The sequence below is a fragment of the Gymnoscopelus microlampas genome (assembly GCF_963454915.1).
Source record: "Gymnoscopelus microlampas genome assembly, chromosome: 9".
NCBI lineage: Eukaryota > Metazoa > Chordata > Actinopteri > Myctophiformes > Myctophidae > Gymnoscopelus > Gymnoscopelus microlampas.
The window spans coordinates 22,118,738-22,141,760 of NC_139946.1; the positions used below are offsets into that span (position 1 = coordinate 22,118,738).

The window sequence follows — 23,023 nt, forward strand, 5'->3', positions numbered from 1 at the left end:
ACAAATGCCTTCTAAACCAGTAGTTCTTACAATATTTTTCAAAATGTTCAAGAGCTTGTATATCTGTGATTTTTGAATAGCCAACGCTAAAATCTAAAATGACATGGATGCTTTCCCGGTTTTAATGGGTTATTTTTGTAATCTGTGTTGTGTGTCAGCAAAATGTGTTTCTCACTAAAGTGGCCCTAAAGAAAGGGGGAAAGATTTTCAGGGTTAAGAGTTTGCTTAGTATGCTTTTCTGACCTTTTTTTATTAAACATTGTCTAAAATAAAGTATGCCCCAATTTCTCAAATTATTCAATACACGCCATTTCTGAAATTATGTTGCAATCATATCACAAAAAGTGTGTGTGTGAGCGTATGTCTGTGGTGGAAAAAGTACTCAAGTGTGTTAAGTAAAAGTCCTGTATTCAAAATGTCACTTGAGTAAAAGTACAAAAATATTAGCATCAAAATATACGTAAAGTACCAAAAGTAAAAGTGCTCATGCAAAATGTCCCATTTCACAACTTTCTTTCAAAATGTGTCAAAATCTTTCTACAAAGTAATTACTACTAAATTAGTTAATGTACTACTATACATTTTGTCATGTAAATCTGCAAAGTTACTAGTAATTAAAGCTGTCAAATAATTGGTGGAGTAAAAAAGTACAATATTTGCCTCTGAGATGTAGTGAAGTAGAAATACCTCAAAATTGTACTTTCAGTTTCCACCACTGGTGTGTGTCAACTGTCGATATTGGGCAACCATATTTCATGTTCAAACTGGCTATTTAAGCATTGATTGTTGTCCAGAATGGTGATGGAACTCGTAAAGGTGAGATTGAAATCACCTAATTCATCTACAGCACATACTGGCTGCATCTCTTTTCTATTCATGTTTCAACACAAAATGACATTGTGTTTCCAAAACACCACCTGTCTGCACATTTATACACATACTAAGACACAATTCCACTGTTGAACTGTTTACACAGTTATGTACATGTTTTAGGATTTACTAAAATAGCTCTCTCTAGTCCAGTGGTTCGCAAAGTGGGGTCCCGGTCCCGGACCCTTGAAGGGGTTCCAGGAGGTCCCCGGCAAGACGGGCCTGTAACTCAAGAGAGTGTACAAATGGAACCAAATGGACCTTGCATGTCCATTTGGTTACATTTGTACACTCAGAGTTAGGCCATGGACCCCCCCATACCAAACTGGGGATCCTTGAAATGAAAGTTTGAGAACCACTGCTCTAGTTGCTAATTGGTACAGGAGCTCCTTTGGACTCGATGAATCTGAGCAGCGGGTCTGTCGTCCGATCATCTGTCTTTGCTTCAAGCCACCATGTTGTCATTTCCCCCTTCCCCTGTAACATTAAGGTAAGACAAAAGGACAAAGTAAAAGAAAGAGCAACAGTCAGTTTGTGAGATGTTTTTTCGTCTGAATATTAAATGTGGGTCAACGGGGTTGAGGGAGCAAAGCAGCTGAGCGCACTCGGGCCCTAATTGAGACATCTAGTTTTTCAATGGAGTGTGTGAGTCTTGACTCACAGGCTCCATCCCTTGGGACAAATAAGCAGCTGCCCCTCCCCCACTACTACACTACCACCCAAAGAGTTGCCTAGGTAACTAACTGTGTGAACACAAAGATAGAGGGCAGGAATATCAGACACACCCAGAGTGTCCACTTAAATGCTCCTGAGTGAAGATTGGATTTCCTGTGATCATTTCAAACTCGCAGCTTCAAACATCGTGTGCCCTTATCCAGTGTCTGAGATGCTAGTGTGATCTCAGTGCTTCCTAACCATTTGGGGTTATTGATTGTGATTAAATATCAAAATTTGTACCTTTCTTACAAAATAAACTTTTTTTTCAAGTTATAGTTACAGTTCTTAGTGAGAATAGGTCTGCGAGCTCACAATGCGTCACGGTGCGACACCTTGTGAGCTTGTAGATCATCTTTTTTCCACATTTTTCAAAATAGGGCTGAAGTGATTAATTCATAATGTATTGTTTTGGACCGGAGGAAAACACCAAATTTCTCTTTTGGGTCTCAAGCTGAAAAGGTTTGGGAACCCCTGGTTTAAATGTGTTATTTTCACTAAATAATATTTTACAGTTAAAGGTAACAGAAATTGTGCATTTACTTGAAAACAACAAAGTGAGTTAATTCAATGACTCTGTGGACACATGACCTGTTAAAATATACATGCGCCTCTGAAGAAAAAACTACGTTGCTATGGAAACTTCCATGGTCACATCCAAGAATGTCCTAAACAGCCACCATTCTCTCCCTTTCTCTCCAATGTTTTCTTCTCTTTTTTTTTAGAAACAAAAAAAGCAGTGGTTCTCAACCTTTCCAGTCCGTGACCCCCCAAAATAATCATATTTGAACTGGGGACCCTCCACCCTGACAAGAACTTGGAATTGTAGGAGTTGAGGCATTACATTTAGTTTGACTCTGTTCCACAGATAAATATTGTGAACAGAGTCATATTTTCACCAAAAAAAAGAAAGAAATCATGACCCACAGGTTGAGAACCACTGCCCTAAAGGATAAATTAGGTCTCTTACTTTGACATTGAGTGATCCTCTGCAGGTCAGAACATACCCGCCCAGTGTGTGAAGCAGGTCAGCCGTGGCCCCGCTCACCTGGATCTTCAGCGCTATGGTTGCAGGATTACACATAGTCCATTACTTTAACTTTACTTTAATAAGGCCTGAGGCAGATTCTACAAATGTATTTTCTGAAAAACTTATGTTGCTATATCAGTGGTGCTCAAAACTTTTTGTCAATGTCAAGGACCCCCAAAATGATATGTATTTGGCCGTGGACCCCTATCTTGAAATATTTTGTTCCAGGAACCCCCAGAAGCAAAGACTTGAGTTAAAAATATATATATTCAAAGATTTGTCGCAAATTTTCAAGATTTTTCAAAAATAGTAGATCTACAAACTCGCACTAAGAGCTTGTACATGTGCTATTTTTGAACAGCCAAAGTAGAAAATAATGGTTAAAGTGGTTAAAATGACACAAAAGCTTTCCTGTTTTAGGCGATACACACCAAGGAAAGTGTGAATTAATTCTACATTTCAGAGATTTAGTTAATGCTTTCAGTTACGTGCTTAATAGCTAATAAAGCACTGAAAAAGCTAAAGAAGATGTATAAGTGACCCATAAGGTCAATTTTACACTTTCAAAGTCAAATTAAACCGTCCGATTTGGCTGTGCAATCTGTAAAAGACTAAAAAGAGACATAAATTATGACATTTTAAGAAGTAATTTGTAAGATGGCACCACTTTTGTCAGGCCCGTAGGCTTTTCACGTAGGACATTTGAAAGCCTGTACATGGTAGGCTAATCATTATTTTTATGGGTTAGCTCATGGCTTTCTATTTTTGCACCCCTCTCCAAAGCCACTCTCTCTCCCTGTTCCACTTGCTTGATGAAGAGGATTAGGTGCTCATGGAACAGAATGCTTGCCTTTCACGCGTCACTGTTGGGTGAGCAAATACAAATGCTAATTCTACCCACTCCTGTCAGCTTTACAAAAAACTGTTGGCAAAACCATGAACCACAGCAAGGCAATCTTTTGTCACTTTTACACATAATTAATTGTATAATTAATTGAATGATTGTTTTGAAGCACATGAAACCTGACAATATAATTATACCTACATTGGAAAGCTAAATCTTAGAGTGGACAAATCTAGACTTCTATAGCCTACAAACGTATGAAATTAGACTCAGTGACGTGCACTGGGTAAAAAGTGTGTGGCGTCTAATCTTTCCTTATTACCTTCACTTGTTGACTCCATCCGTGATGATGTGTTGACTGTATCACCAAATAAGCAATACCGTGGCATTTTGGTGCCAACAACACCAGCTACAACAGGTCCTGTTAGGACAACAACAAACAAAGTGAACAAGGCATACTTTATTTTAGTTGTTCTCAATGCTGAATTTCCTTTACAATGTATGGCAGTTCAATCAATACAATCTCTCACCTGAGCAACCATCATTTCCTGGTTCCAAAATTATACACAAAGTAATAAATGAAATGGACATGAAAAATCCGACATGGGTCTGTGAAATCACTGTCTGTGGAACCAAGTCTTCACTGGTTTTTGACTATATAGGTTCATGCTTTTATTTACTGGAGCACAATGGGAACAAGCCCTTGGGGCTTTTTGTGTTATCCTTTTAACACCATTGTATAATCATTCCAATGTACTATTTACAAATTGTTAATAAAGTATTCAATCAATCAATCAAACTGACCATAGCTTACAGTATTAGTTCTCAAACTGAATTCAGGTTTACGATGACTAGGACTGAATGATGGTGTTGCCTGAAACCTTAATGGACGTGTAAGTTGAATTAATGAGACTGAATTGAAGTGACAGGATAAGATTGATGAGGTCACATGGTGACACAAAGATGAAAGACCCAGTACTGTACCTGAGTGGATACCAGCTCGTATTTGAAGCTGCATCATGGGCTTGTGGGGGATTTTAAAAGAATGGCAGACGCTGACCAGACCCAGGGCCATGCTGGCTATCTCCCCTGCATGATTGATGCCATTCTCATTGGGGACCCCAGAGACCACCATGTCTGGAAGGCCGGCCATTGTCCAGGGGTACAAGAAACATGACCCAGGGGCAGGCAGAAAGTACAGACAGACGACGAGACACAGATAACAAAAATTTCAAAAGTCTGTTATAAATGCAAGTTTTGGCTGGTTACAACATTTGATATCAAATAATAGTACTATACAGTTTAAGGGCAACAACACAACACAATACTACACAGTCGATGCATGTAATAACATCTATACTCACAAGCATCTCCTATTGTCTCTACCTTGTAGACATCATAATTGTCAATTATGTCATCAAAGGTGGTGTACAGCTTGTTGAGGAAGTCCACCACCTGGTGGGGGGTGCTGGTCCCGGAGAGCAGAGTGAAGCCTACAATATCACTACAGAGAAACATTACAACTTTATTTAACCAGGTACGTATTCATGTTAAAATGTATGTCCCAGAGGGGGCGGGGGGGGGGAAGAACTAACATGAATATTAGCTATTCTATTTTGATATAATTTTGACAACAAAGAAAAAATGTCCAGAAACAAAAAATCATACTTCAATAAACTTCTAAAGGCTCTTTTCCACTACAAGAACTACACGTATCGTTCTGTGCCGTGTAACGTATTTCACAGGTTCTGGATTTCTTTCCATACGCTACAGCTCAGTTTAAATTAAGATACGGTTCTCAGAACTCAGAATTTTCTCAGAGTTTTTACTTTACTGGAGCATTTTACATTTTCAGTACTTTTACTTCTACTCAACTACATTTCTGAGGCAAATATTGTACTTTTTACTCCACTACCATTATTTGAAAACTTTAGTTACTAGCTACTTTGTAGATTTTGATTATTATTACAAAACCACTTCAAACCTATATACTGTATACTTTGCTAATTTGAAAATAGCCAATCTACAAGCTCACAACGTGTCGCGAAAATGTGTAAAATAGGACCTTCCGCATAATGAGGACTTTAACTTTTTGTACTTTAAGTACATTTTGATGCTAATACTTTTGTACTTTCTTTTTAATGACGTACCTCCCCCTTCAGGGGTTGCTCTGGTTATAATGGAAACGTAAACAACAACAAACAACAACAAAAAAACAATCACAGAAAGGTTTCAGGTTATGGAAGGTTCCGGGTTACACTTCGTAGTGGAAAAGAGCCATACACTGTAAGTGAATGGCAGTATGATGAAGTCATGATGTACTGAAGTAGTTTGCTGCACTTTGATCCCTCATACCTGAAGTACACTGTAGCATTGGAATAGCTCTGTGCCTCTGTTGTACGACCTTGGCGAAGGGTATCAGCAACTGGCTTTGGCAACATACCTGGATTTCATGGCATAAGTTACTATTACTATTAACTTTTTTTTTTATTGATAATAATAATTAGAGACAATATACTGTACATATTCAGCATGAGATGGGATCATGCACATCTATTCTTCCACCACTAGATGATAGCGTTGGGTTAAAAAACAGATCACTTTGGAAATGTTGTCTCATTTGAATTATTTTAGCTACCACCCCATGTCACACTGGCTGAACATAATGCAGAGTTGTACTGTTTACTGTGTGTGTACATAGAACAAGTGTCTTCACCTCAAGCTTATGATATTTTCTCTGTGGTTTTTAGTAAGTGGTGGGGGGTAGGCTCTCTCCAGTTATTGTATACACAGAAATATTCCAGTGTGAGTTGAGAGCCTTATCAACCACAATGGGGGGTGTCTCTCTCTCTCTCTCTCTCTCTCTCTCTCTCTCTCTCTCTCTCTCTCTCTCTCTCTCTCTCTCTCTCTCTCTCTCTCTCTCTCTCTCTCTCTCTCTCTCTCTCTCTCTCTCTCTCTCTCTCTCTCTCTCTCTCTCTCTCTCTCTCTCTCTCTCTCTCTCTCTCTCTCTCTCTCTCTCTCTCTCTCTCTCTCTCTCTCTCTCTCTCTCTCTCTACGTATGTCATGTTAGCATGACATACACCCCCAGGCCAGAGTGGTAAAAGGATAGCCTCAGCCCCGGACCTGGGGGAGCGGAGAGAAAACACCTAACCCAAATGACAGACAGACAGAGAGAGAGACACAGACAGACAGACAGACAGACAGAGAGAGAGAGATCTTAGCATTTCACACCCTCTTCTTTCTCTCTGGATTGTATTAACTTTGTGCCATGTGTCTTTGTAATGCAGAAATGTCACCAAGACAAATGCTTTCCATCTAGTAGACATAATAAAGGGAATACCATCCTGACCAAGGAGCAAGCTTTCCTTTCTGTGGTAGCCCCTAAAATATTTAGGCGGAGAATGTCTTAATTGCTTTCAATATGTTTTGCAATATGTCTAACTGAGTGACTTTTCATATCTCCTACAAATAATGCAGTTATCTCTCTTTCAACTGTGGTCGCATCTTTAGGATTTGCAATGTAGACATGCATTGTGTGAATTTGTGCTCTCCTGAATAATGTTGTTCACTACTGATCCTGACTTACTGTATAACAACCGATCAGTCTTCTGTTTCTCCTGAAGAAGGTCTTGTGTCCTCTCAGCCACTATCGCCTCCAGATGCTTGCTGTACTTTTCCATCTAGGATTACAGGAAACCATTATTGTTACTGTTACTGCCAGTGACAAGAACCAGCCACAGGTCAAATAATAGTAGTAAATCCTTTTTAGTGTAGGTTTAACCTGCGTGGTACAACATATGCTTTCTCCACATCAACCCTATTGAGATAGAGTCGTAAAGACAGAAAAGTATATGGGACTGATTTTCAAATACTTTCTTGTGAGCTCCTTATGTGTTTGGAAAGAAGTTCTCTGGCAGGATTCAGTCCTAGACCCATAGGGGCACTTATGGTTCTGAAGGCATCTTAACCACTACACCATCAATGGGCTAGTTATACCCTTTTTTATCTTTATTTAAGCTGGGGAAAGTCAGCCATGGGACCACAACTCATCAATCTCACAAAAAGCTTCCCCCAGGCTTTTCTCGACAGACCTGGGTCTGACAATATTTGTAACCTTTTTAAGGTTTGTCTTAACTAATTGGGGGCCTGAAATATGCAGAACAACAACATTTGCAAGAACAGACACATCACTTAAGGGAAAGTGCAAAAAAAAGTATACATGAAAATGCTTGGGCTACAACAATGAGAGTACTTTCCACCTCTGTCAGAAGGTTATTACCAGGTTCATCATCATGTCCACAGGGCTGACTTTGTGTGGGTTCATCTTATCCAGCATTTTCTTCACCTGTTCAAACGTGGGTCTTGTGGTGACGCTTTGTGACCAGCACTTCTTAATGAGCTGCTCAAAATGAGAAGAGAGGAGAGCATTTCACTTCACAATGGCCTCTGGGATATTATTAGCCTATGTATTCATGTCCTCACTGTCCTGTCCACAAATATAAAACATCTGCAAGAACAAACGGTAACACTTTACTTAAAGGTCGCGTCTATAATGCATTATAATCACATTTATAACGCATTATAATGCACTTATAAGGCATGTTATAGACCTTGTTATAGATGTTTATACTTATGCATAACAACTTATAACAAGGGTTATGAAGTATCATAACTTATAATATTTTAAGTGCTGGTCATAATGCATTATAAACTCAGTGGAACAGAACATAACTACCAGGTACCACTTTACTTAAAGGTCTTGTCTATAATGCATTATAATCACATTTATAATGCATTACAATGCACTTTAATGCTTCATAACACTCGTTATAAATGTTTATAATTATGCATAACAACTTCTAACAAAGACACTTTATAACTAACTAAGTTAAGGTACAGTAGCTATAATGTGCTGTTCCACTGAGCTTATAATGCATTATGACCAACACTTATAATACGTTATAAACGTTGTAATAAGTTGTCATACATAATTATAAACATTTGTAACAAGTGTTATAATGCCTTATAAGTGCATTATAATGCGTTATAATTGTGATTATAATGCATTATAGACGCAACCTTTAAGTTAAGTGTTCCGAAAAAACTGATCGACTCACCAAGTATGCTCTACAGCAGGGGTCTTCAACAGGGGGTCCGGGACCCCTAGGGGGTCCTCAGAGTTACTACAGGGGGGCTGCCAAATCTTGAAAGGAACTTTTTTTTTTAACATTGATCAATTGAACCCTAGGATCCCTATTCTGAGAAGAGCTTTAGCCAAAAATAACAGATCTACAAGCTCACAACGCCTCGCGATGCGAGCTTGTAGATCAGCTATTTTCGGCAAAGAGGTTTAAGTGGTTAAGTATCTGAAAATACACATTAATTATGAATCCATCATATTAAAAACATTAATTTACACAACACTGATGATAGTGCTATCTATTAAATCTATGACATTTTTTTATCTGCAACTAAATTGTACACACTATGCAGTGGGGGGGGGTCCCTGCTTCATCTCTCTCTCTCAGCTAAGGGGTCCTTGGTCTGAAAAACGTTGAAGACCCCTGCACTACAGACAGGCCTCATCATCAACACCACCAAAACCAAAGTGATGTCCATCAACACCACCATACAGGCATGCATCACCATAATGATGAACCGCTTGATTCATTGACGACTTTGTGTGCTTGGGAAATCTGATTAGCCAGGACAATACTGCACAAAAAGGCATCCAGCGCAGACTTGGACAAGCACGCAAAACTTACACAAGACTCCACAGATTTTGACACAGTTCCACAGATAAATATTGTGAAACTAGCCGAACTCCAAGCTCAAAACGCCTGCACTTGCACTGCTTGAGGCAATGTTTGCATCTCTTTTTTTTCTTTCTTTTTTTTTTACCACTTTTTCTTGTGGACCATCCAACAAAAAACTACAAATACCCTACTGCCATGGCGATTTGCATGTCAAAACCCCAGGGAACTATGCACATTTACATTAAATGATGACTTCACTGATTTTCAACCTATCTTCATATAATGGAATAGACCACTGCAGTTTGAACTGAGGGGGGCGTGTAGTGCAGCTTATAAAGTAAGTGGTCTTGTTGTGGCATTTTCACGCTGGATTTTTGAGGGGCCTCAAACTGGAATGAAAATCTGTTTATTTATACTTGAAAAATAATAATTTGGGTAACTCTTATGAGGCCCCAGGCGGTTGCCTAACCTTGCCTAGTGCAAAGACCACCCCTGTGTATCCTACCGTCGGGAGGACGTAGAGCCTTCGTACTACTCCTCCCAGCTCCCACCCAACACTCCTTGCTGACAGGTGCCACCCCAGCCTGTAGGAATACGTGCAGTGACTATAATTACCCTCCCCGCCCAGCTTACCTCCCCTGAACACTGGCCCAATTGTGTTCCCCCTGGGGGTCCCGACCCCCATTTTTGGGAACCACTGACCTAACCTAACCTACTAATGTACAGTATATAAAATGTATGTGTAAGGATTGTAAGTATTCTGAACCAGTGGTTCTCAAACCTTTTCTTGCCAATGACCCCCAAATGAATATGTATTTGGCTGCAGACGCCTACTGTATCTGAAAATATGTTGTGCCAGTGACCCCCATACAAGATTTGTATTGTCAAAATGTTTAAGAAATATCCCAAATTCTTTCACCTGTTTTCAAGATTATTTTTGAAAATAGCAGATCTACAAGCTCACAATGTGTTGTATTTCCAAATAGCTGATGTAGTTACTTTACTTTATATAGGGTTAAAGTGCTTAAACTGATTTGGATGCTATAACAACTCATTTTGTGGGGACCCACTGGAACACCCTCAAGGACCCCTTGGGGTCCCCGGACCCCACTTTGAGAACCACGTGACTGGTCTGAACATATCTGACAGACCTCGCAGTAGTCTGCTCGACTGGGACAGTCAGTGTCGGTCCTGCCTGATCTCAGTTCAGGCAGTGGGGGGCGCCACATAACGTCCATCTTCACTGCCTCAGCCTGGGCCTGTTGGGGGAGAACTCCCAATTATGCACCAAACATCAAAAGGAATCCAAGGGTTGTAATCTCAAGCAATTCAAGAGATAAAAAATGTCAAGGTTTTGGTTCCTCAACTTGCCAGCCCATAGAGCCCCATTGTGAACCCGGAAATGTTGAGTACACCAAGGTTTTATGTTAGAAATGTTGAGTATGGTTCCCCAGCATGTAGAAACTGCCAGATGCTAACTTGGATATGTTGAGCAATTTTCTGAATTAGCGTATTTAGCTTTTATGAGCATAATCACCTATATGGACAATATTTCAGCAATAGTCCCGGGCCTTAGGGATATTTTCGCGCTAATCAGTCTTAAATGCACCAAATTTGGCCCCGATGTAGCCCAGGGCATGCTCTAATGATTTAGCTAGGGCGCCCGAGCGGGCGACCTTTGGGGTCGACATAGCGGCCAAATCCAAAATGGCCGCCATGAAAAACGGTTTTGGCTGTAACTTTTGAACCAGATGAGCTACAAATACAAACTTGGTGTCTATTTCATGTTTTTTGACCATTGCAAACACATTGGAATGCTTATCATTACGATTGGGTGTGTCTGGAACCCTAATTTACATATTTCCAAGATGGCGGCTATGTGAAAATGTTAACTTTTGACAGTTTTGGCAAACTTAGTGTCTATTTTATATTTTTTAAGCATTAGAAACATATGAAATGCTCCGATTTTCTGATTGCATCCATCTAGAGCACTCTAATTTACTTATTAACAATATCAACACTATCCCCAAAAAGGTATTCAACATTTTCACCCAGAACACTTTTAGGAACAACCTTAATAAGCAACCTTTGTATGTTACACATATACTGTATTTGAAAGATAGAACAATGGAGTGCAGCACATTCCTATTGATATAGATAGGAGTATTTGAAACAATCTTACAATTAATGCACAAAAACTCTGTACGTGCATACGTGGGCTGGGCATATCAGTATAGTATAGGCATATGGAGATCCGGTTGTCCAGAACCGCTGATCCAAACGATATGCCTCTCTCTGAAGACGGGGGGGGGGGGGGGGGGGGGGGCGCAACTGTGGCAATCTTCCTGCATTGTCCCGGTGCCTAAGAAAAGTCGCACCTTGTGACTACAGGCCAGTGGCTCTGACATCAAAGAGCATGAAGACCTTTGAGCGTCTGGTACTGAATCAACTGAGACCGATGGTGAGTGAATACCTCAACCCCCTTCAGTTTTCATATCAGGCGGACATTTGATGATGCCATCATCTACATGCTAAACAGGGCATTCACACACCTTGACACCCTGGGCAACACAGTCATAATCATGTGTTTTTACTTACAACACTATCCAGCCGCAACTGCTTGCTGAGAAGCTTGCGTTGATGATGTGGACCACGGCTTGGTGGCATGGATCACAGACTACCTCTCGGGCAGACCGCAGTATGTGAGACTGCAGGGTTGTCAGTCGGAGGTGCTGGTGAACAACACGGCTGTCCCCAGGGCACAGTGCTGTCACCTTTCCTGTTCACCCTATACACATCTGACTTCCGATCAACTCCAAGACATGGCCCCTACAGAAGTTCTCAGATCACTCTGCGGTGGTCAGCTGCATCTCAGGTGACAACACTGTTGAGCACGATAGCATGGCGAAGGACTTTGTGGACTGGAGCGAGGCAAACCGCCTCCGGCCCAATGCTAGCAAGACCAAGGATGATGGTGGTGGACTATGGCACGACCAAGAGGGCACCTCCGGTCCCCAGCACCATAAATGCTGAGGTGGTGGAGATTGTAGCCAACAACAAGTTTCTAGGAGTGCACCTGAACAGGTTGTTGGACTGGTCCGACATACTCTAATGTAGGAGCAGGCTGTTCTTCCTGAGAAGACTCTGATGTTTCACCCTCGCCCAGGTGACCCAGCCGGGGTTGATCAAGCCCCAACTTACGTCCCAGGACCCACGGTCAGTCCTATAGGGAAAGACAGGGCCACTCAGTCCGCTTCTCCGGAACTACTCTGCCGGAACTCAAGGAGGCTCTGGCACGTGGAGGGACTAGGCTCTGTGGGTGGCCTTCTGGCCAGGCTCCTCCTTCGTCTCACCACATCCAGGACCTGAGCACTGTACCAGATCCGCTGCACCAGATCCGCTGCAACACCCCGATCCTGGCGTGATGGTTCCTTGGGCCGGTTTTCTAGAATGGCTCTCCTAAAGGCCTCACCGTGGGTTTGTTGGGCTTCTTCCTCACGGAAGACACAGGCTGGGGGCGCTAACCCATGCTGCTCCCTGCCTCTGGGTGACTGAAATTCCCCTGTGCGATCAATAAAGGTATCTATCTATCCATTGTGCTTATATGTTGTCATCTGGACCCCTCATTGTTGGTGAGGCATCCTCATATCCACATAATCAGGTGCTACTGTGAGATCCATGTTGCCTCCCAAGCTGCCCATGCACTCTTTATCCCATGGCCAAGGGAGGCTGATGTAGTATCACATCCTGCTAGCGCATGGAAGAGAGGAAAAGCCGGAGTTTGTTACACCTCATCATGTGGATGTGAGGAACATTGAGGTTCTACACAACAAACATTGTTGTGTGGTGCCACCCCCTCCACGCACCGCATTTCCATTTTTATTTGTATTGTTTAATATACTCTAGCCTACTGGCTTATTATCTGTATCAATAGGGATGTGCTCCACTCCATTTTTCTATTGTTTCAATAAAATTGTATGTGTAACATACATAGGTTGCTTTTTTTAGGTTGTTGATAGTGGTCATATTGGTAATAAGCTAATTAGAGTGCTCTAGATAGATTTAATCATTGATCGGAGCATTCCAATGTGTTTCTAATGCTTAAAAAAACATAAAATCGACACCAAGTTTGCGAAAAGTGTCAAAGGTTAAGTTATAACTCGTTTTCACATAGCCACCATCTTGGAAATATGCATATTAGGGTTTCAGACACACCCAATCGTAATGATAAGCATTCCAGCATTGTGTTTGCAATGGTCAAAAAACATGAAATAGACACCAAGTTTGTATTTGTAGCTCATCTGGTTCAAAAGTTACAGCCAAAACCGTTTTACATGGTGGCCATTTTGGATTTGGCCACTATGGCGACCCCAAAGGTCGCCCGCTCGGGCGCCCTAGCTAAATCATTAGAGCATGCCCTGGGCTACATCGGGGCCAAATTTGGTGCATTTAAGACTGATTAGCGCGAAAATATCCCTAAGGCCCGGGACAATTGCTGAAATATTGTCCATATAGGTGATTATGCTAATAAAAGCTAATTACGCTAATTCAGAAAATTGCTCAACATATGCAAGTTAGCATCCGGCAGTTCCCACAGCTGCAGTTGACCCATACTCAACATTTCTAACATAAAACCTTGGTGTACTCAACATTTCCGGGTTCACATTCTGGCAAGTGGACTAAAAACTGTAGCAACAACAACAACAACAACAACAACAACAACAACAACAACAACAACAACAACAACAATACATAAATAAAACTAATAAAACTAATAATTAAGAATAGCAAAGTATGTACGTTAATCATATCACACTTTGAGGTGCTTGAAGGTGCATGAAGGTGACTGCATGGGTCCTATTTCTTAAACATCCATTTACATCCTTTTACATACAGTATATGTGCATGTATATTTATGTGTGCATACATGTTTGTGTGTGTAATATTATTATGTAACGTGTCAGGTGCCTGTGTGCAGGGTGTGTTTAACTAACTGGATGTTCACGTGGCCTTCACACCTAGATTTTCAGGCCAAAAATCCAGTTACAAGTGGCCTCTATAATACAAAAGGCCCATGACGTAAGATAGTGGGTTTCATTTTTATCTTATATTATCTAAGCATAGAAGACCCATCATACTCACTGAAACGAGGTCAGAACGGGTTGCTATCTCCACCAGGATCATGGAGTAGCTAGGGAGAGGAAGGCAAGGTATAGTAAAAAGGGATATTTTATTCATTATATCTTCATCTTCCACTGCAGTGCTATCCTGTTAGTTTGATGACTTTGGGGTTCATCATCCTCACTGTAATTATGAATATTACCAGGATGTTAATAAGAATGGGGCATACATAAATTAATATGAATTGATAAAATAGTCCGTTTTTATATACATTTTTAGTACAGCAGAACAGTGGTCAATGACCCCACTCTATTTCAAATGATACATAGGATTCAAATCCAGTAACACCTTGGTCTATTTAGAATCAATAATGTCGGTCGTTAACAAGCCACCAACGCACAGCAAGTGTGAACGACCCAGTCAAATCTAGTCAGCGTCTTAACGAATTGCACAAGTACAAGCAAGCACGTGCTATTGATATGGGCACGTTTCCTACTAATGACGATTCAACCAGGTAAACCAGTACAGTTTCCCTTGAAATTCTAACTCCCATTTCTGTGGAAGTTCTTGACATCCGACTTCCAAGTAACTGACAACATTGATGCGTCAAGTCATCATACATCAAATAAAAGCCTGTATTTACCATGATGTACTAAAACCTCCCTTAAATACTTTGCGCTGTGTGCGTGTGCAAATCTTCACTTTCCTACATTACTAAATGCATGGTCAGGGACCACATGCAATACCTCCACGGACCACCAGTTGAAAACCCATGATGTAGGCAACAGTGTAGTCACTGTAGTTAATAATTATGGGATTCAATGGGTTTCCCACATGTAAGTTTAGAACATTCTGTTAGTTCTGTCCATTCTGCTACCACTACAGACACTACACTGTGCATTTAGCAAGACTGACTACAGTAATGTTCTAATCAATGTGGAAAGCAAAACATCAGACATATTATCAGTTTTAAATGTCATGTTGTTGTATTTGATGGGGAGGGTTAGGGGTGTCAAGATAACACTAATTTCACAATACATACATGATGTTGGGCATATGATATCGATATGATACATTATTAATGTTCTTTTCTCATGTATCATCAACATTGGCCATCATCTTTAGTTTAAAATAAAAATTATAAAGCACTTTAAAAAACAATTACAAAGTGCTTTGTACACACACATAAATACATTTGTGCAAGCTTAAGGGAGAAGTGAAGTTCTCACTAACTATAAACCCATTGTTTCAGAGGACAGATAGACACTAATATAACAAATATAATATAATATAATATAACACTGCATAACTATAAATTCCACAAACCTCATATTTTTGTCATCTGGACTTTACGAACCAAGTGCAGCCTAGTTAGAACAGCTAAAAAAAAATCTATAATACCAGATACAGTATAATACCATGTAAACAATCTTAGATTAGATGTAGGCCTATTTGAGAGTGCAGAGGCATAACTGCTTTGATGCATGTCACAACATTAACGAGCGTCAACGAGCATCAGCTGACACGCAACACCTCCCCTCTGCAGTGTTTTAAACTGAAAGTGACCGGAGTCTGTTTAATTTCTCTCCAAAATATCTTGAATATGATGGAAGACATGATTAATAATTACTGTGATTATGATAAGCTTTACATTTCGTATCATAAACCATACAGTAAGAACTCCTATAACTTTCACTGGCAAAAAAAGAAAGAAAAGAAAATAATTTAAAAATATATTACGATACAGTATGTCATCTTGACAATACCTATCGTCACATTTTAATACCACGATAGGCTATATCGTGGGACAATATATCGTGACACTCTTATAGGCGGGGAGGGTTAATCTTTTTTTTTTAATCACTTGGGGAGGGTCATTGATTTGTTTTTTTAGTCAAGGGGAGGGTCATGGCATTTTAGATCAGGGCACATACATTTTCTCCAGGGGTACCCTTCTTCAAAAATCGACCTGTCCCTTAGAAGGATTTATATTAAAGGATAAAGTGTTAATTTTGACAGCAAATTCTGATTTAGTCTTATGATTTTCTTTTGTCTTAGTCGACTAAATATCAAAACCTTAGTCTTTTAGTCTTTTAGTCTTTTAGTCTTAGTCTTAGTCAACAAAATTAACACTGCATTGTAGTATCTTCCAAAGTAGATCTACTTTGTTTTACTTAGACTGCTACTACTGCACTCATCGTTGATCACACTGGGTAAAGTCAAGTGTAAAATCAAACCAGCTGCTGGTACACACCTGTAGACGTCTGCGGCCGGAGTGATGTTGGAGCTGCTTCCTAGCAGGACCTCAGGAGCACAGTACACACGGTATATATCCCCACAATGGAAGCCATTACTGACGTTCTCAAAGTCTTCCTTTCTGTAGAACGTGAGTCCATAGTCTGGATCCAACACACAATTTAATTGGATTGCAGCGTTACTTTTAGAATGCTCCCCTACAACTGCAATCTAAAGGTAAAGGTACATATAACCCAGGCTCAACCTGGGTGCCTTAACTATACACACATGTCCTACTCAGTGGTTCTCAAACTGTTCAGGCGTACGAACCCCGAAAATAATCATATTTGAAGTGGGGACCCCCACCCTGACAAGCACTTGTGGAATGGTAGGAGTTGAGGCATTACATTTAGTTTGCATCGGTTCCACAGATAAAAACTGTGTAAATAGTCGATCTACATGCTCAGTGAGCATGTAGATCGGCTATTTTCAAATGTTTTGCCTCTTTCTTAGTTAATATTTGGGATTTTTTTCTTTGCCTTGAATGTCAAGTATTGCTAGGATGTGGCAGTATAGTGAAATGATTTGTAGACTGTTAATTTGGTTAACATTAAATGTTAACATTAAATTTAACCTTAGCCAATCACTACAGACCAACTTAAAACATAACATAAGATCAAAAAGACCTGCAGCTTTGTCAAAACAAAGCTGCAGGTCTGCAGATAAGGTTCCATGATTATGACTGTATGGGCTGTACATGAGTAGTTGCATGTCTACATTTTGCCACCTGAGATTTTGCAGACCCAGCGGTCGTCTATAACACAGTTCCTGGAGTGAAGTCTCCCATGAAATATCTTGTGCTGGTGGAGATAGGACATCCCACGGGCAATATCTGTGGCAAAGGACAGTCTGAGGGTAGGAACAGGACAAACAAAGAAGAGAAGGATGAGGCTGAAAGGCGTGTTGAGCTCAATTTATAGTCCATCGCATGACGGTGTGGTGTCCCCTGCTGATAAGAACAGATCTTGTTGGCAAGCGACATTGTTGTGCAACCAAGTATAAAGCTTGTGCTGCCAAGTATAAACTATATATATATATAAACTAGCACAGCAACTATGATTTATTTTCTCAACTGTTCTATTGATTACTTTTTTCTTTTCTTTTTTTAATATATATATATATATATATATATATATATATATATATATATATATATATATATATATATTAACAAATCAACACAAAAAAATCTAATTGATATTTTATAATCAACCAAAGAATAGTGAAAATAGTCGATCTACATAATTAGCTCACAAAGTGTTAGATCACAACGCTTGTGAGCTTGTAGATCGAAGATTTCCACTATTTTTGCCAAGAAAACTAATAATAAATCCAGCATGATTAATTTATTAAAAATCAATATTTTTTTTTTTATCGATTAGTTAACTGTTGTTGAAACCCTACTGCAAACGTGTATTTTTTTCACAGTGAACTTGTATGGCTGGTTGACTTTCACCTGAAGCCCCAGTAGATAGGGACGTCCTCATTCAGCAGAACGTCTGTCAGGCTGCCTTTGGGGCAGTACTCTGTGATGATGCTGACATATGGCACCTCGATGGAGCCACCAAAGAACTTGGCTAGGTTTGGGTGGTCCAGCTCCCTTAATCATAAAAAAAGAAAAATGTCAGGATACAATATTAGCTGAAACAGTGGTGGAAAGTATCTAAGTACATTTACTCAAGTACTGTACTTAAGTAGAATTTTGAGGTATTTTTACTTGAGTATTTCCAATTTTCAGTACTTTTACTTACATTACACACTACATCTCAGAGGAAAATATTATACTTTTACTCCACTACAATTATTTGAAAACTTTAGTTACCAGTTACAGTACTTTGCAGATTATTATTACAAAACATTTGAAAATAGCCGATCTACAAGCTCACAATGCGTCGCGACGCATTGTGAGCTTGTAGATCTGCTAATTTCAATAGATTTTTATTCTTTTTATACACTTGAAAAGTTGTGAAATGGGATATTTTGCATAATGAGTACATTCTACTTTTGGTACTTTAAGTACATTTTGATACCAATACTTTATTTTGAATTCTGGACTTTTACTTGTATAACAGAGTATTTCTACATTGCTGTATTGATACTTTTATTAAAACATTTGAGTACTTTTTCCACCACTGAGCAGAAGCCTTTGTAATAATGATGAAAGTTGCTGAAAGATTCACATTCAGCAGCTCACAGCAATGTTCCTTTTAACATTCTTTCAGGTACGTTGGTTTTAAAACTGTGTTTTTTACAAAGGTCCTACATTTTACTTAGGCTATTTTACTTGAGCTATTAGGCTATTATTCTTTTTTATATAAAGCACTTTCCTTAAGCTTGTTACACATTATACGCTTGCCCTTCTCATGTTGATAGAGGCATGTAAAAAGCTGCAATGGGTGGGATGGTTCACCTCAATAAATGGTTATTTCATGGTATTATTCAAAAACAAGGAGGGTCGGTCATACTCAGAAAAAAAATTTTTTGTTTAATTTTTCCATGCCTCAGGAAAGGAGATGAACAGTGATGAAGGCTGGATATCTGAAACATCTGTCACCTTTCCTGAGGCATGTAAAAATTAAACAAAAAAATGACTTATTTCTGAGTGCGACCCTCCTTGTTTTGAGGACAGCGCACCATGAGTGGTCAGAGCACGGTGGTATAGAGATGAGTTTATTATTCATTCAGCTTCCTACAATCCTTATAACCAAAGAACTCCAACACCGCTTTTTGAACACTTTATCATGTAGAGATTTTGCTTACCTGACCTCTTTGATTTCCTTCCTGATGGTTTTTGTCAGGGTGAAGTGTTTCTTCTGAATGTGCTTCACTGCCACTGTCCTCCCATCACTGGAAAAAACAGTAGCCTAGTTAGCCACATTAACCCTGGCCTCCAGGGTTAATGTGGTTGACTAGGCTCCATTTCTATCAAAAATATTAAATACATTCAAAATGTTCAGGATTTGTCAACATTTTCATAATTTATGAAAAATAGCAGATCTATAAACTCACAATGCATCATGAGGTAACACGTTATGAGCTGGTAGATTCGTCTTTTCTTTTTTCTAATAGCCATGTGGTTAAGATCATGAGTAAAATATGTCAATTTTGGGGGAAACATCCATAGGTTAATACGTAATTAAGTAAAATAATAATTTCCAATATTTATAAGAAATATACAGGAGTCCTACTCCAAATGGTGGCCTTTCAACCATGGACTTTTAAACAGGCCCACAATTTTGTTTTGACCAGCTCAACCACAAGTGGCCTTGTGGTTAGAATGTCGATCAACCCCCGACCGAATCATATAGCAAAGCAAAGACTATAAAAATGGTACCCAATGCCTCCCTGCTTGGCACTCAATATCAAGGGTTTGATTGGGGGTAACTTAAGTCCCTGTGAAATACTAGCATCATGTCCAGGGGGTGTACTTGTACATCAAGCTGCCTCACACTTCGGAAACAGGAGATAGGCTCCTGACCTATGGGCCACATAGGATGGCTACTTACAGTTTGTTTTACATTTCTAACCTTATGCATAGCCAACAAATGATGAACATCAAATTTTGGAACTTCAAAGAGTTATCTGGGACTTCTGTTATGCTATGAATGAATTATGAGATTGTCAAATTATCATGTTAACATGTGATATGACTTTCATTCAGATGACGCTGATACAGCTGTTGACCACTTTCAACCTGGTGTCCCATTTCAATAATAAATACAAAATTGAAATTTAAATAATATAATAATTATTATTATTAGTAGTAGTATTTATTTATTTTTTAGAAAAGTCGCGATGTGACGTTTTGTGAGCTTGTAGATCAACATTTCTGCAATTTTCAAGTAACACTGTCAAAGTATAGTATACTTATAGACAAAGTATATAATAGGGCATAAGTGATTAAGTGTAGGTCACTGTTTCCTACGATTACTATAATGTAGAATAAAGCAGAGTGACTCACTGGATGCCAGGCAGAATGAAGCTCTGCTTGCAGGAGGTGTTGTTGACCACGGTGCACACTGTCACATCCGTGGTGCAGCTGAGGACAGAGTTACTCTTCACTGGCTGGAGACTGGAAGTACTGCAGAAGCCCATGTAACACACCTTCCCTGTTTGGGTTCATTATATAGTAAAAAACAAAAACGAGCACACTCAGTCTGTAATGCAGTTTGCCGGGTGCACGGCTTACAAAGATTCACAGTAGAAAGTAATAGCCAGCACTCCGAAGTCCTTTCTGGTACTTTTAATACATAAATGCATGGACAGCATACACAGACAAAACACGTCCGTGTGTGCAGTCTGTGCATCTATGACCACTTTAACTTTCACTTATTTATTTTTTCCCCCCAAAAATAGCAGATCTACAAGCTCACAACGCATTGTGACGTGTTGTGAGCTTGTAGATCGGCTACTTTCGGGTGATAATGTACTATGTCCTGGGTCGTACGGCATTCATTTACAAAGAAATATAAACAGTTGAAATATGGAGATACAAGGTTTCTGCCCAACAGCAACGAAATGCTCATTATATCAAAACTGATAATATAATTTACCACTGAATAGTCCAGGTCCAGTGAGAATTTACTAAAAAGTGTTTCTAAAACTTTTACATAATAGATTAATCTGTATTTCATCTCACACATTTTACCGAACATTATGTTCTTGTAGCTGATGATCCAACTCTCATCCCAAAACATCTTCTGTTTTTGATACTGCAGCCACTGTGGAGGATATATATTGATCTCATTATAGGGCCATGGTGATCTATAACGCATGTCAGACATGAGGTTGGTTTTGCCTACATAGCAATCAGCCCTGGTTTGTCTAAGACAGACCCGGGCTGATTGCTATGTAGGCAAAACCAACCTCAAAACAAAACATTAAACACACACACATGATAATTTGATCATCAAAAAAACAACAACCCAAGAGTAAGCCTGAACTTTCAATTTTTAGCGAAATTTTAGAGACTTGACTGTCTGACTTATCAATCAGTATCGTTGATATGATAAATAGTGGTAACTACTGTGTAAGTACTTTGACCCTACCGAGTTTTGGTATAGTGATGTAGACTGTAGTCCCTTTGATTTGACATGTGAGTCTGAATAGTATATAACTGATTATTATGCAGTGTATTTGTGTGTGTGTGTGTGTGTGTGTGTGTGTGTGTGTGTGTGTGTGTGTGTGTGTGTGTGTGTGTGTGTGTGTGTGTGTGTGTGTGTGTGTGTGTGTGTGTGTGTGTGTGTGTGTGTGTGTGTGTGTGTGCGTGTGTGTGTTGTTGCGGGGCCTCACCACCACGGTTAAAATGAAACCACTGCAGAAGAGGGTGACAGGAAGACCTATGGCCACTTTTATACTGATGGACATGGGGCAGAACCCACAGTCTGCTGGGCAGTTGAGGCAGGTCTCCTCCAGCTCACAAACGTCATCACCACACACTGACACACATAAACATGTCAACACAAGCTCTACAAGAAGAGGTCATTACTTTTGGCGCTGTGCTCCAAATCTAACAAACCAATGTATTATGGCTTGGCTGCCTTCATTATGGTGTTATGTACTGTACAATCATTTAATGACATGTATTTAATGACTGTCTCGAACCTGATTGGCTGTCCTGTTACTGTATGAATAAAATATTCGAAATTATCCACAAAACATAGACAATGAACAGGATCGAATGTCATCAGTGGCACTTACATTCTTTGTTTAAGCTGGTGGTTTAACTGATTAAACTTTTTTCAAAAATATTCTTCGGCTTTTTTTCCTTTATTTGGGTAGTATAAGTTACAGGAAACAGGGAGAGAGACGGGGAGTGACACGCAGCAAAGGTTGTCAGGCTCAGGAATCGAACCCGCCACTTGCTGTCAGGCTACAATAGAGCCTACTGTATATGTGGTATGCCCCTTAACCACTAGGCCATTGGCACCCCAGTTTAACTTATTCAATTATTTTCTCGGACGTTTGTGAACTCCAAACACAATCAATATTAGTCATTCTTTGGAAATGATAAGAGATTAAACGTCTACTCTGGTGAGCCATACAGTTTGTTGCCCTTTTCCCCGAAACTATACTCCCCTTTCTTGATGATATCCTTAGTGGCCATGTCTGATTAATCAAGTTACGCCTCCCACATTGTTGGGAAATAGCACTTTCCTGCAAATGTCATCACTGACTATCACTAAACAGAAACAATATTCATCAGCACATTTCAACAAATGGCTACATTACATAGAAGATATAAATTACTTAGTTGCGCGTAGGTGTCGCACACTGAAAATAACAGATCTAAAAGCTCACAACACGTCACAATGCGCCGGTTTATGACTGTTTGTGTGCACACTGACCTTGGGCACTTACAACAAGCACCTTGGACTCCAGAGCTGCATGCAT

At 39.7% G+C, this 23,023-nt stretch overlaps 1 protein-coding gene across 1 annotated transcript; it reads right to left on the minus strand.

The window, feature by feature from the left end:
* Positions 1-1,181: 1,181 nt before the first annotated feature.
* On the minus strand, positions 1,182-23,023 carry LOC311051451 (atrial natriuretic peptide receptor 2-like; the record flags this gene model as incomplete). The annotated part of the gene is made up of 16 exons (XM_084066020.1): positions 1,182-1,347; positions 2,555-2,646; positions 3,781-3,879; positions 4,443-4,595; positions 4,823-4,962; positions 5,814-5,901; positions 7,045-7,138; positions 7,738-7,857; positions 10,366-10,473; positions 14,357-14,405; positions 16,590-16,734; positions 17,358-17,479; positions 18,087-18,230; positions 19,391-19,477; positions 20,592-20,739; positions 22,978-23,023. The coding sequence occupies 16 exons, from the start codon at positions 23,021-23,023 to the stop codon at positions 1,234-1,236; spliced, it is 1,749 nt and encodes a 582-aa protein (XP_083922146.1). The 3' UTR covers positions 1,182-1,233.